The sequence below is a fragment of the Asterias rubens genome, unplaced genomic scaffold (assembly GCF_902459465.1).
Source record: "Asterias rubens unplaced genomic scaffold, eAstRub1.3, whole genome shotgun sequence".
Lineage (NCBI taxonomy): Eukaryota > Metazoa > Echinodermata > Asteroidea > Forcipulatida > Asteriidae > Asterias > Asterias rubens.
In genome coordinates, this window is record NW_022985763.1 from 18,220 (window position 1) to 31,250 (window position 13,031).

Here is a 13,031-nt window from a genome sequence, read left to right on the forward strand (position 1 = left end):
AGCTATTGATAGTATAAAACTTTGTGAGAAACGGCTCCCTCTGAAGTAGCATAGATTTTGAAATAGAGGTAACTTCTCACTAAAAAAAAAAATGAAATACTTCTAGCTCGAAGTCTTTTACTTCTATCTGAAAGCACACAAATTCGTCCAACATGGGTGTTTTTTTCATCATGTTCTCCCAACTCCGATGACCAATATTGAGCTCAAAGTTTCACAGGTTTGTTATTTTATGCATAATATGTTGAGATACACCAAGAGAGAAGACTGGTCTTTGACAGTTACCAGTTAGTGTACCTTCACTTTAACTGTCTGGATGTTTTTATTAAGGCTTCAAACTGTTGATTATTCTTGTATAAAGAACAAATCAAATTCAGCATATAAGGGAGTGGGGAAAATAATGAATAGGAAATAACTAGGAAATTGGGGATGTCATAGATAAAACACACAATAACCAATAGACAATGATTACTTCACACCATGTAAAATGTTTCAAACTAAACTAACCCGGCTGCTGTCAGGTGTGTATGACACCTCCTAACCAGGCCCTAATTTTATGGAACAGAGTTGAGCGCACAGTTGTGTAAGCTTTGAACATCCTTGGTCAGGCCATCCTCCAAGGTCAGGCTTACTACTTATGCATACAGATCACATGCATGTCTGCGCGAAATGTGTGCGGGTTTCAACTTTGGGCTCAACAGAACTATACTTAAATATAGTAGAATAAAGCCATGCATTTTTTATTAAATAGCATGGCTTTATTCTACTATATTTAAGTATAGTTCTGTTGAGCCCAAAGTTGAAACCCGCACACATTCGCGCAGACATGCATGTGATCTGTATGCATAAGTAGTAAGCCTGACCTTGGAGGATGGCCTGACCAAGGATGTTCAAAGCTACACAACTGTGCGCTCAACTCTGTTCCATAAAATTAGGGCTGGTTAGGAGGTGTCATACACACCTGACAGCAGCCGGGTTAGTTTAGTTTGAAACATTTTACATGGTGTGAAGTAATCATTGTCTATTGGTTATTGTGTGTTTATCTATGACCCCAATTTCCTAGTTATTTCCTATCATTATTTTCCCCACTCCCTTATATGCTGAATTTGATTTGTTCTTTATACAAGAATAATCAACAGTTTGAAGCCTTAATAAAAACATCCAGACAGTTAAAGTGAAGGTACACTAACTGGTAACTGTCAAAGACCAGTCTTCTCTCTTGGTGTATCTCAACAATTATAAAATAACAAACCTGTGAAACTTTGAGCTCAATATTGGTCATCGGAGTTGGGAGAACATGATGAAAAAAACACCCATGTTGGACGAATTTGTGTGCTTTCAGATAGAAGTAAAAGACTTCGAGCTAGAAGTATTTCATTTTTTTTTTTAGTGAGAAGTTACCTCTATTTCAAAATCTATGCTACTTCAGAGGGAGCCGTTTCTCACAAAGTTTTATACTATCAATAGCTCTCCAAAGCTTGTTACCAAATGAGTTTTTAAGTTAATATTTGTGTTTGAGTAGTTACCAAATGTATCAATATACTTAATAAAAACCATTATTTGTACAACTGTTCCTGCTAAAGGTTTATATAACACATACATAAACTAGAATAACATCAGCAGGTTTTCATATAATATAATTTAACTCTTTAAAATCAGGAGGTGATACTGTATCTAAAAAATAAACAAAGCAGGAAAACAGATCAACCAAAGTAAGTTTATACCTTGGTAAATGTTCATAAATCTGAAGACAATACCACTTATAACATTTCCATATGCTAAGCAAGAATATAAGCAGGTACCAGTCAAAATCAGCATGCATCTTATGACGATTTGGACGTGATATGCTTCGTTGGCTGGTAACCCTGTTCCTATTGGGCTTAAGCAGCTCTATTAAATTGGGCTTTTTGCTAAGGAAAATATATCTGATGGTAGGCAACTTTTCTATAGTGAGCCGTTTTAATCCAACTGCATTGTTATAATTATTTCAGACTCATCTCCAAAATAGCTTAATAATTTACAATACTTACAAAACATTTTTCTGTTTCCTCATCAAGCAGACATTTTGTCTTAAAGCAAAATTGCATTGAATAAAACAGTTTATTTTTCTCCATAGTGTGCACACAAAGTCAAAGCAGATTTAGTCTAAATTTCACTTTCAAAATCTTGTATGGTAGTAAAAGCCAAATCGCTTGTCATTGCAACAGACTAAACAGTCGATCAAAAGTTGTGTTTCTGCGTTTGTTTTGTTTTGTTAGAGCCCAGTCACGTGATGCCTAAGAAGTACTGTGATTGTTGAGGCCCTTCTCAAACCTTGGCTTGGGCTCTGGCTGCAAGTGTTGTCTGATATTCGAACCACCAGCACGTGCAAAAATACACACTACTCCAGATCTGTACCAGGCCTGAAGAAGCCGGTTCATACTCACTTTGTTTCTGATGTGTAATGAAGCGCAAGGAGCCCAAGCTGGACCCCAAGCCCAAGACAGGGTTTGAGAAAGGGCCCAGGTCTCTTCCGAAACGGAGTAAGAGACTCGGGGAGTCCGCCTACAATTTTACCCAGTAAGTCTGCACCCACCTAGCATCCCCAAGCCATTTCCCCGTTATTAGCCAGTACTGTCTTGAGCGACTCTCAAAGCAAACCCGTTTTTTAGGGCCTTTGGCAGCAACATAATTTCCGTCTGGGTCCAATTCGTGGCTCTGCATACCAAAAGCAAAGAAACGGCGCATACGGAAGCAGGGAATTCTGTGCTCACGTCAAGCATACTTCACTGGTTAGTGGGCAATTTTGGCTTGTGCGCATGCATACTTCATGTTACTAAGTATCTACGCTTAAACAACTAGCGCAGAATTCAGTGCTTGCGCGTAAGCAGAGAATGGTGCTCGTAAGTGCAGAATTCAGCGATAAGCAGAGCCCTGATCTTGAGGTACTCTAATTAATTGGTGACGGCTTTCTTCTAGTGGCCGTGCTGAATGGCCTGATATTGCCCGCTGGTGAACTCCAGTCACTGATGGAGGTCGTCGACTGGTACATACGAGACACTGCTCGGTTATAGATTGGCAAGAGCTCATTGGCTTCACTTGAAAGGACCTATAAAGAAACGGAGAGAAAACAAATGAGTTGTTTATTTTTCTCATAAAAAACATATTCTTTATCCCGTATGCAAAAATAACAGATCTTGTTGAATCATTGTGGTACCAGCAGCTAACTCTTGTACCGGGTAATATGATTCAAACTGCCTTTAGCCAACTGGCTTGCTCGATGGTCTAGTAGTAAGACATCTACTCTATAGCAATGCCAGGTAGAGGGTTCGAATCCCGTCCGAGTAGTTTGCCAGTGGATTTTTTTTTTTTTTATATATCAGGAAGGCACTGAGCGTACAGTGCAACTTCAATGGCCAATCGAGTCCAAATATACACGATTTGTTTTATATATGCATATGTTGGGATACACCAAGTGAGAATACTGCCTTTGACAATTACTGTCTTTGACAACAATAACCAAGGTGTCCAGCAGCCGATTTCATGAAACACTAGGATTCTCTCGAGTTCGGACGACCAATGCGTCTCAACATCTATGGATAAGGAACTTAACTTGGTTCTACTTCAGTTTGGCGAATTGGAGACAGTGCCTCGCAAATAATGATTATAAGTATTGCATCTCACCTTCAGGTAGACGACGGCATCAGTGCCATGGCCATCCATCGAAGACAGGGTGAGGTCTCCGTGGAAATATTTGGCATAAAGTCTGGCGATGGGCAGGCCGTAACCGTAACCAGCCTGTATGAAAGAAAACCACCAAAAATAATATAATGAAGAAAAAAAAAAACAGACAAACAAAAATTGGTTGGTCGAAAGGGCACTGGATTCGAAGTTGTAAGTATGACTTGTGAGGTTAGAGGTGGTTCTTGTGATTGATTTAGCTTTAGTAGTAGCGCATACTCGCTGCACAGGCTGTATACTCCCCTGGGAGCTGAGATGGTTTAAGGACTTAACTTAATGGACCAGTGACCAGGGTAAAGCGCTTTGAGATGCCTTTCGGGTGTGTAAAGCGCTATATAAAAAACAACTGTTGTTATTATTATGGCACTAGTTGTAAACCTGTGAGCTTTTGGATTTACCAGTAGCTGAGGCTAGCAGCCGATTTTAGGATGGGTTCAATGCGCCCTCACGTGTATGCATACAAAACTTAACTCGTCCCAAGATTAATTCTAAATTAGGAGGAGTTTAGTGAAAATCGACAGCAGGCTTAATGATCCTTGCAAAGTCCAAACAGAGTGGCATACTTGGAGGAAATTGGAGCCATAGGTGTTTAACTTACAAGAGAAACTAACATCAGATTGGCTCAAGTCTTTGTAGGGACTGTCAGTGTCCCTGTCAAAATGGCTGACATCATTGTCTATCTGTCCCAGCATGGCACAGGAGGTGTACGACCTGTCGGTGGTAGAGATGTACGACCTGTCGCTAGTAGAGCTAGCATGTGTTTGGGTCGTGGGTAATTGCGTCAACAGGCGCAGTGGGAGCTTGGGGATGGGTTGGATGGTTTTGGATGACTGTCTTACAATGGAGGAATGGTGGTGGTGCCCGGCTTGGGTGGATGAGGAGCAGTGGTGTACATGTAGTTGAAGAGCTTGTCGATTTGACTCCTTGGGATACCGCCTCCTTCGTCGCTTAACTGCAAGGAGCAGAGAATAAAAAATATCCATGAAAAACATCCTTCTTGCAGTTTATTTGTCAATCTAAACTTAAATATGATTTGAGGCATTTTATGTAAATACTCCCCTACAAAGAAATGGTATCTTCTTCATGTCTTACCTTTATTGTGACATCTGGTTTCCCTTGGTGACTAGAACATTATTTTAGGGTAGTCCGTTACTGAGTCACCGTGATGCTCCATGACGGCGCGCATGGCATTCTGTATGGACCAAAAAAACGATGACATTCTTAAAATCTCAAGATACTGGATTCTTTATCGCATCCCTAGGGGTGTATCAAAGCACTGAGTATTCTTTCCTGCAAGGTTCGAGCTATGCTGAAGTATGAGACCTTTTCCTTTATAGCACCTTGTAAATAGTGCAAGGTATGCTGTGGTGCAATAAGCAGCCGATCAGACCAGGAACACCTGGGCCAACCCTTCTCTTTACGCTAAGTACACTGAGTTCTATTATGTGTATTACATAACGCACATAACCTACAGCTTTACGTCCCATCCGAAGGTCTTTGTGTGAAGGCTTGAGTGTTTTTTTTGTTTGTAAGCTCGGATGACAAAAGTCACCAATGGTAGAGAAGAGTGGGTACGAGCTCAGTCGACAAAATACCCCTATGTCAAGGAAAGGGTAAAACTACAGAACTTTGCCTTTACCTTAAACAGTTCAAATAAGATATGGTATAAATGTGAAGGCACGTACACCATTGTGATGCCATCAGTCTATCGCGAGCTGAAAGAAAAGGAAAAAAGGCACAAATCATTTTAAGAAAGCGTTCCAAAAACAGCTACTGGAGCTACTGTTTTCAAAGAGAATGCTACATGTATTTAAACTATTCTTCTTACTTTAGTCTGATTTCAGATTATTTTTTGCTTTTGAAAAATCTCAAAATTGTGATTAAATAGCCTGAAATGTCTATTAGCAAATACACCATGCGTACATGTAGGTCAGCCATTGAACTCGATAAAATATTACATTTCAAATCTGTTTAGTCTAATTTGAACTGAATTTTCTTGGTGATTGCAAACATTTAAATGAATTTCAGCAAAGATGATTGTTGCCGTTTTTTTTGTTCAAGCTGGTCTTTAAGGAGTTACATGTAGGAGGGTGTGGTTTTTAGGTGTTTTTTTTTTTGCCACAAAGCACTTACCATCAATCCATTGACGTTCACATCGGGAGACCCCAGGTAGTACTGATCGCAAAGGTATTTTGCACCATCGTATGCATCTGTAATATAAAAAAAAAACAGTTTGGGTCAAATGTCCTCATGGCCTTTTTAAAATTATTATCATATGACTATTCCTTATTCACAACTGTACTCTTTGGGGTTGCTTGCCCCGGGGAATACTGGCGGGCCTTTTTCACATGATCGCTTAACATCAGATCTGCCCCGGTAGATTGCCATACCCCGGAAATAGCCACCCCTGCTCTCTTCAGTAGGTCCACATTTCTCTGCTGTAAATGTCTAAAATTATTTCCATTTCATGGGCGGAGCTCCGTAGGTGATAAAAGGAGGGTGGTGGTATTGTTTACCGTTGATGACGGACACTACATCGCAGTTTGGATTAATGCTCCCGATGTGTGTAGAATGTGAATTGGGTGCACAGCCAAAGATGAGCGCTGCATGAAGACAAAGGGAAAAAGGGAACAATCAAAACTATATATTATTACAACAATGGGAGACTTTTGGGAACACTTTGGAGCAATATAGAAAGGTTTGCGGTAACACCATGTAGTGACTATCTCTAATGAGTTGGGGTGGTTCTGAAAAGAACCGTTGGTTTCAACTCGATTTGATCAGTATGCTCTGATCGTCTTCTTTCTCCAGAAGACGATCAGAGCATACTGATCGAAATGTTTTTACTCGCCAGCAGGACCAGTTATCTTGTTATTTCATTAATTCACTAGTCCATATAATTTTTCAAACAAACACATGGTACTTTCTAACACTGAGCAGCCAACTGACATTTTGGCCAGTGGACCACTGTTAAGCAAGAACGCTGACAAATATATAGTTAGTGCCCATATAAGTACATGGTAGGAGTGATCAACTCGTGAAGTACCGGTAGATTACATAACAGTGACATTTTCTTGTGAAACAGGAAACCCACATCTGCATGCACAGGATGATTTTGCAAGGTTTTTACACTTACGTCACAATAGCCATGAAAACGATGGAGTTATCATAGAACCGCACCACAAAAAAAAACAGGTCAGGGCCCAATTTCATAGAGCTGCTAAGCACAAAAATTTGCTTCAAGCATGAAATTTTTACCTTGATAAAAACAGGATTACCAGCCAAACTTCCACGTGATATTCAGGATAAGCAAACAATAGTCTGAATACCAGTAACAAGCAATGTGCAACAATTGGCAATTTGGGTGGTAATCCTTTTTATCAAGAAAGAAACTTCATGCTAAGCAAATTTGTGTGCTTAGCAGCTCTATAAAATTAGGGCCAGGTCAACCATTATCATTTCACATGACTCAGTCATTTCCTCTGCAAGTGCAAGGCCCCCCCCCCCCACAATCAACAACCTTGGCCTCCCATATAAGACTGGAAGGGTCAAGTGAAAGTTGGACAGCTGGCATTCATTTCCCTTGTCCTTTTTTTTTTCTGTATCTGGCAAGCTAAACCAATCTGGTTCATCTCACACCCTGCCAATTGCAACGAAATTGCACCAGGGCCCATAATAGACTCGATCTGCTTCACAGCAAGGAATCCTGTGTTTTATGTGGTTTACCCTTTCCCCGATGTGTGTAAGCATTGTATACTCCGTGCTTTCCTGAGTTCTGTAAACAAAAATCAGACTACTGATTACTAGGGTGGATTTGAACCAACTACCTTTGCCAATCTAGAGCAGATGTCTTATCAACTACATGTACGGACCATCGAGATTGCCCTGCAGTTTGAATTTATTTCTTTAGCGGGGGTACCAAGACACCGCGAACATGGAAATCATCTAAAAAAATTCCATGTGATGCTAATGTCCCACAAAAAAAAGAGCTGAATCTCTCAAACGAAGACTGTGGCCCTCCCACTTCCTAGACGACACTCCTATTGTTGTATCCGACTTACAAAACATTTATCAATGGTATGACCCTGCAGGAAATAGCTGCAACTTCACCCGGACATCAGTTCTAACGATTGTTGTTTTTTTATTGTCCAGGCAATATTTACACTAAAGACTTGTGTGGGGGGACCCTTGCAACCAAGGTTACTGCAGCAATACATTGACCCGAGATATGATTTATTGTCAACACTTTGTATGTAAAAGATGATGAAGATTAATTTCAGTTGAATCTCGAACCTACATGTACATGTACATGTACAACTATGTACTCAATGAACTGATATGACACGGATCTACAGTGAACAACCTGGGCCTAATTTCATAGAGCTGCTAAAGCAGATAATTTTGCTTAACAAATCCCTGCTTAGCAGAAACTAAGCAAGATACCAGTGAACAAAGGAAGAAAACACTTACTGTGTTGATTGATGAGCATTCTAATGCTTATACGTGAGAGGTAGAAACGATCGAGAAAGTATTGGATCGTGCTCTCCTCAAAATGTTCAACTTCGTAACTCTGCCTCATCTCCAACACGCCCTGTTACCATGGGAACACAAGAGAGAAACTGAAACCCCATTTTCAACACTGTGTACTGGGTCTTACTTTAAGGATGTTCCAGATGTAATTTCTAATTAACGATTCACAGTAATTAGCAGATTGTTCTGCAAAGTAAAGTTTACACAAAACATGTATTTTTTGAAAACAGTAAAAATCCTTAAAGGCACTGGCCGGACACTATTGGTAATTAATCAAACTAATTGTTAGCATAAATATTTACTTGGTAATGAGCAATGGAGGGCTTTTGATAGAATGAAACTATGTGCGGAACAGCTCCTTCTGAAGTATCATACCATGTAGTGATTGAGAAAGAGGTAATCTTTCACTCAAATAGTAAAAGACTTCAGGCCTTTCATTAGGCATCTGAAAGCACACACGGGCCACAAGAGTGTTTTTTTCTTTCACTATTCTATTAAATTGTATGACCAGTAAATTGAGTAAATTGCTGCCTTACGCATGTTTGGAAACACCAAGTGGAAATACTGGTCTTTGAATATTATCAAAGATGTCCAGTGCCTTTAAGTCATTGCAGGGGGGGGGGGGAATGACACAAAAAATGACTTGGGGTAAACCTCAAAATCAAACTTTGCATGAGATTGAGGTCTCGATAGTTAGTGTGAAGGTTACGGTTCACTTACCTGTGCCATCGTCTCAACGACATTTGCATGCCTGTTTCGTATTGTTATCAGTTTATCTGTAAACCTGCAATGATACAAAAAATAAAATCACTTAAAGGTTGTTAATCTAGTATGGTTTGAGAAGACACCATACTACAAAACTATCTCTGAGTTGTGGTGGTCCTGAAAAGAACCAACAGCTTGACATTTCAATCAGTATTTTCTGGGCCCAACTTCATAGAGCTGCTGAAAGGGTTTGGGTACTTTTTGTACCGACACAAAACACAATGTCCACAGATTTACATAAAACTTACAAGGCTTGAAGATAATGGTGGTACAAAAGCTTCTCTTAAAATATCACTTGCTGAGGTGCTGAGCTTTTTACCCTCACTATCTTTAAACTGTGTAAGTTTAATGAAAATATGTGGACATTGTGTTTTGTGTTACAAAAAGGACCCAACCCCTTTAAAGGGGAACATCTTTAAGCGAAACTTGACGATGTGTCTGGTGAAGTATTTTGGCTGGTAACCTTATTCTACTGAGCCAAAACTTGTTGTGTAACTGAGCAGCCCAGTAAAACGGAGCCCTGATCGTCTTCAAAAAAAATGCTTTTAAAGTTGTTAAAACTCAAAATTAGGATTCGAACTGCCTCTAGCTACGGGCAACCTCGGTAGTCTAGTTGGTAAGACACTGCTCTAGAATTGCAAGGGTCGTGGGTTCGAATCCCACCCGAGTAACATGCCTGTGATATTTTTTGCACAGGACTCAGGAAAGTGCCGAGTATACTGTGCTGACACACGTCGGTGTATGGGTAAAACCAAAATTAATATTCAAAATTAGAAGAAATATGGCAGTTCAGTAAATCAACATGACGTACTCAAACTTAAAAGTAAATTAATTTTTTTTTTCTATAATCCTAAAGTGCAAAGCTTGATCAACCCATCTCTATCCGACCCCCAAATTATTCTCTGCAGAACAATAAAAAGAATCAAGGATAAAGGTATATAATAGTTTGGCATCTTTCACCGATAACAGAAGCTGATTTATGTTTATGGACTTTGACATTTTGGAGGCAAACAAACTAGTACGTCACTGCACTGGAAAGGTCAAAATGTTGTGCGTACGTGCAGGGTCCAATCCCACTTTGGTATTACTGTCAAAATCTGTGTTTACAGTTAGCAGGAAAATATGCTCAGCGTAAGCACATTTCGCAGGTTAGCAAGGACTTTTTCCTTGCATGCATCATGAGTAGGTCTATTGAACATTCTTAAGCACTTTTATTACACAGCTAGCATACAACATGTAGGAAGTTTGCAAAGTCCTGTAAGCCTACAATAGACCCATTGACCATAACAAAATGCAGAATTCTTTGATGATCTCATGAACAAGGGCTGTGTAATCCGACTAAAACATTTGGGGGAAAACAAACTTGTCATTAATACTATCTTCTTTGTGTTTCTGGTCAAAGTTCTACCAATTTGTAGAAAAGCAGTACCTATTGCTGTGTGATGGGGTCCATGGATTGTTTGTACACCCTTTTGTAGCCCACCCAACTCTACAAACACAATGACCCAGTACAGTGACATTTTATTGTTTCATGATTGCATCAGCATTCGAGCCTTGTCAATTATCTGTCTATCATACCGCAAAGATAAACAACATGACCAATTGTAAACACTTGTGAGAACCACAAAAAAAACAATAACAATCTTCTTGAAAAAATGGCAATTTGGATTCCCTCTGATGCAATTTTCCACCGAACCCGATTACAGTAGCATCAACTGAACATGTCTAAAGATTACATTTGTGCCGATGAGTCAATTATCCGTCTATCACACGGCAAGGGTAAACAAATGTAAACAATTGGTGAAAATACAAAAAACAAAGACACTCTTTCTTGAAAAATTGCACCCTTGGCTTGTCTCTGATGCCATTTGTCCCATAGATGAACAAAACACCATAGACCTTTCGCAAATACCCATGTGCAAGCAAAAACTGTTGAATGAGGGGCATGCTGGTCTAGCTACAGTAGCAATCAGCATGCACCTCATTCCACCCCAATGCCCGCATACCAAGTGCACGTATTTGCGATAAGTCTACTGTATTTGAACTCCAATACAGTGGCATCAATGTTTCATGATTGCATCAGCATTGAGCTTATCAATTGTGGACTATCACAGCGCTGATTAAAGAAAGTAAACTACAACAACAATAACAAGTTTTCTTGAAAAACTGCAACTCAATGTTCCCTCTGAAAAGCTCAAAACACAATGAACCCAGTAGAATCAAATGTCTAAAGATTGCATTTGATATCAATAGCGGTCTATCATCTAGTGAGTGTGTGAAATACTTACTGTTGCATTGTCTGAGAGTCGTTTGTGCTGTCGATACTCAAGAGATCTCCCAAAGACTGTGTGTACCTGAAAACACAAAAGTGTACACAATAATAATAATAACAATCACAATTCTAATGAAGAAATCATCTGCCTAAGAGCTTTCAACATTCTTCACCACACCTGGGCCCAATTCATAGCGCTGCTAAGCACCAAAATTTGCTTAGCATAAAATGTCTTCCCTAAACCAGCAAAGTTTGTATTTGTTGCATATTGCTTGTTACCAGTGTGGTATTCAGTTATGGACATTTGGTTGGTAATCCTATTTTTATCAAGGAAGAAATTTCATGCTAAGAAGCAAGGTTTTGTGCTTAGCAGCTCTATGAAATTGGGCCCTGGTCATAACCCCAAATAGGATTGACAGTTCTGTACTTATAGTCTCATTCAAAAATTTCATACCATGATTTGACTGTTTTGCTTGAAGGCATTTGGAGGAGTTTCTCTGGTAGGAGATTGATCTCTTTCATGATGTTGCAGATCCGGACGGGTAATTCTTGCCGAAGAAACATGAACGATTTCTTCTCATTGGCTTCATTTAGACCTGCAAAGAAGGGACAACAAACATGATGTCAGGTTATTCCACCAGGTTCGAATCCTGCACTGGTCAGTTACGACACTTGTGTCCTTGAGCAAGCTACTTACTAATAATTGCTTCTCTCGACCCAGGAGAATAAAATGGGTACCGGCGAGAGTCGAGGAGTTACCTGAGATGGTATCATATTTCAAGTGGTCTAATTGCAAAGGAAACCAGGAATCAGCACCAGCATGGTGAGCCACATTGGCGCTAGACAGACTTTACTTTGATTGGGAGAAATGTCGGCCATTGTTCACGTAGCAAGGTTCAAATTTCAAGAATGTGTTGTGGATATGAACAAATGATACACAAAAATGAAATGTTAAAATGCACAAATACTGGGTTGTGGCAACTTTTATATATTGTGTTTGGAGGAAGACTTTGTTGCAAGGCATGCAGAAGTGCCATATTACCCTGAACAGGTCAAGCAAGTCTTGTGCAAAAAGAACTGCAGATTGGTATGTTTCGGAAACCTTCGGTGCCCACTTTGTGTTAATTTTTTTAGAATGAAATAAAGTTGCTGTTTAACAGACCCCAACATTTGAAAAGAACGTGCAAGACTTACGGCTGATCTATTTCACTCATGCTTGTGGAACACAAGTCCAGTAATTATGAGGGTCTAATAATGGCTTTCTCATCGTATCAAAAACAACATTTCAATGTCAACAGAAATACAGTCACCGGTTGAGAATCTGATGTGCCCATCCTCTCCTTACCTTTCTTGTAAAGTGAAGGTTAATGTGATTTACTAGTATAAAAAGAAAGTGAAATACTGTTGTTTAAATGCATTGCGTGCATTTAAGTGTAAATTGTGACAGCAGGCTGATGTGTTGGAATTGATCATTGTACAGACCTGGAATTTCACCTAATGATTAAAGTAATTGGACACTTTCAGTAAACAGTATTGTCCAAGGCACACACTCTTCGTGTATCACAACTTATATTAAATAAAAAACCTGTGAAAATTTTGGCTCAATCGGTCATCGGAGTTGGGAGAAAATAACGAGAAAACCCACCCTTGTTTCCGCACGTTTCGCCGTGTCATGACATGTGTTTAAAGGCAGTGGACACTATTGGTAATTACTCAAAATAATTATTAGCATAAAACCTTTCTTGGT

General features: G+C 39.6%; 1 protein-coding gene across 1 annotated transcript; it reads right to left on the bottom strand.

Moving 5' to 3' along the window:
* Positions 1–2,851: 2,851 nt before the first annotated feature.
* Positions 2,852–11,880, bottom strand: LOC117306661 (pyruvate dehydrogenase (acetyl-transferring) kinase isozyme 2, mitochondrial-like; the record flags this gene model as incomplete). Its single annotated transcript, XM_033791148.1, is given in 13 exon segments — positions 2,852–3,085; positions 3,661–3,775; positions 4,557–4,669; positions 4,810–4,849; positions 4,851–4,909; positions 5,357–5,422; positions 5,840–5,862; positions 5,865–5,927; positions 6,234–6,320; positions 8,188–8,308; positions 8,968–9,031; positions 11,301–11,366; positions 11,739–11,880. Coding segments are annotated over 13 exon segments (1,118 nt in total), but the record flags the coding sequence as incomplete, so codon positions are not given.
* Between the last annotated feature and the right edge of the window lie 1,151 nt (positions 11,881–13,031).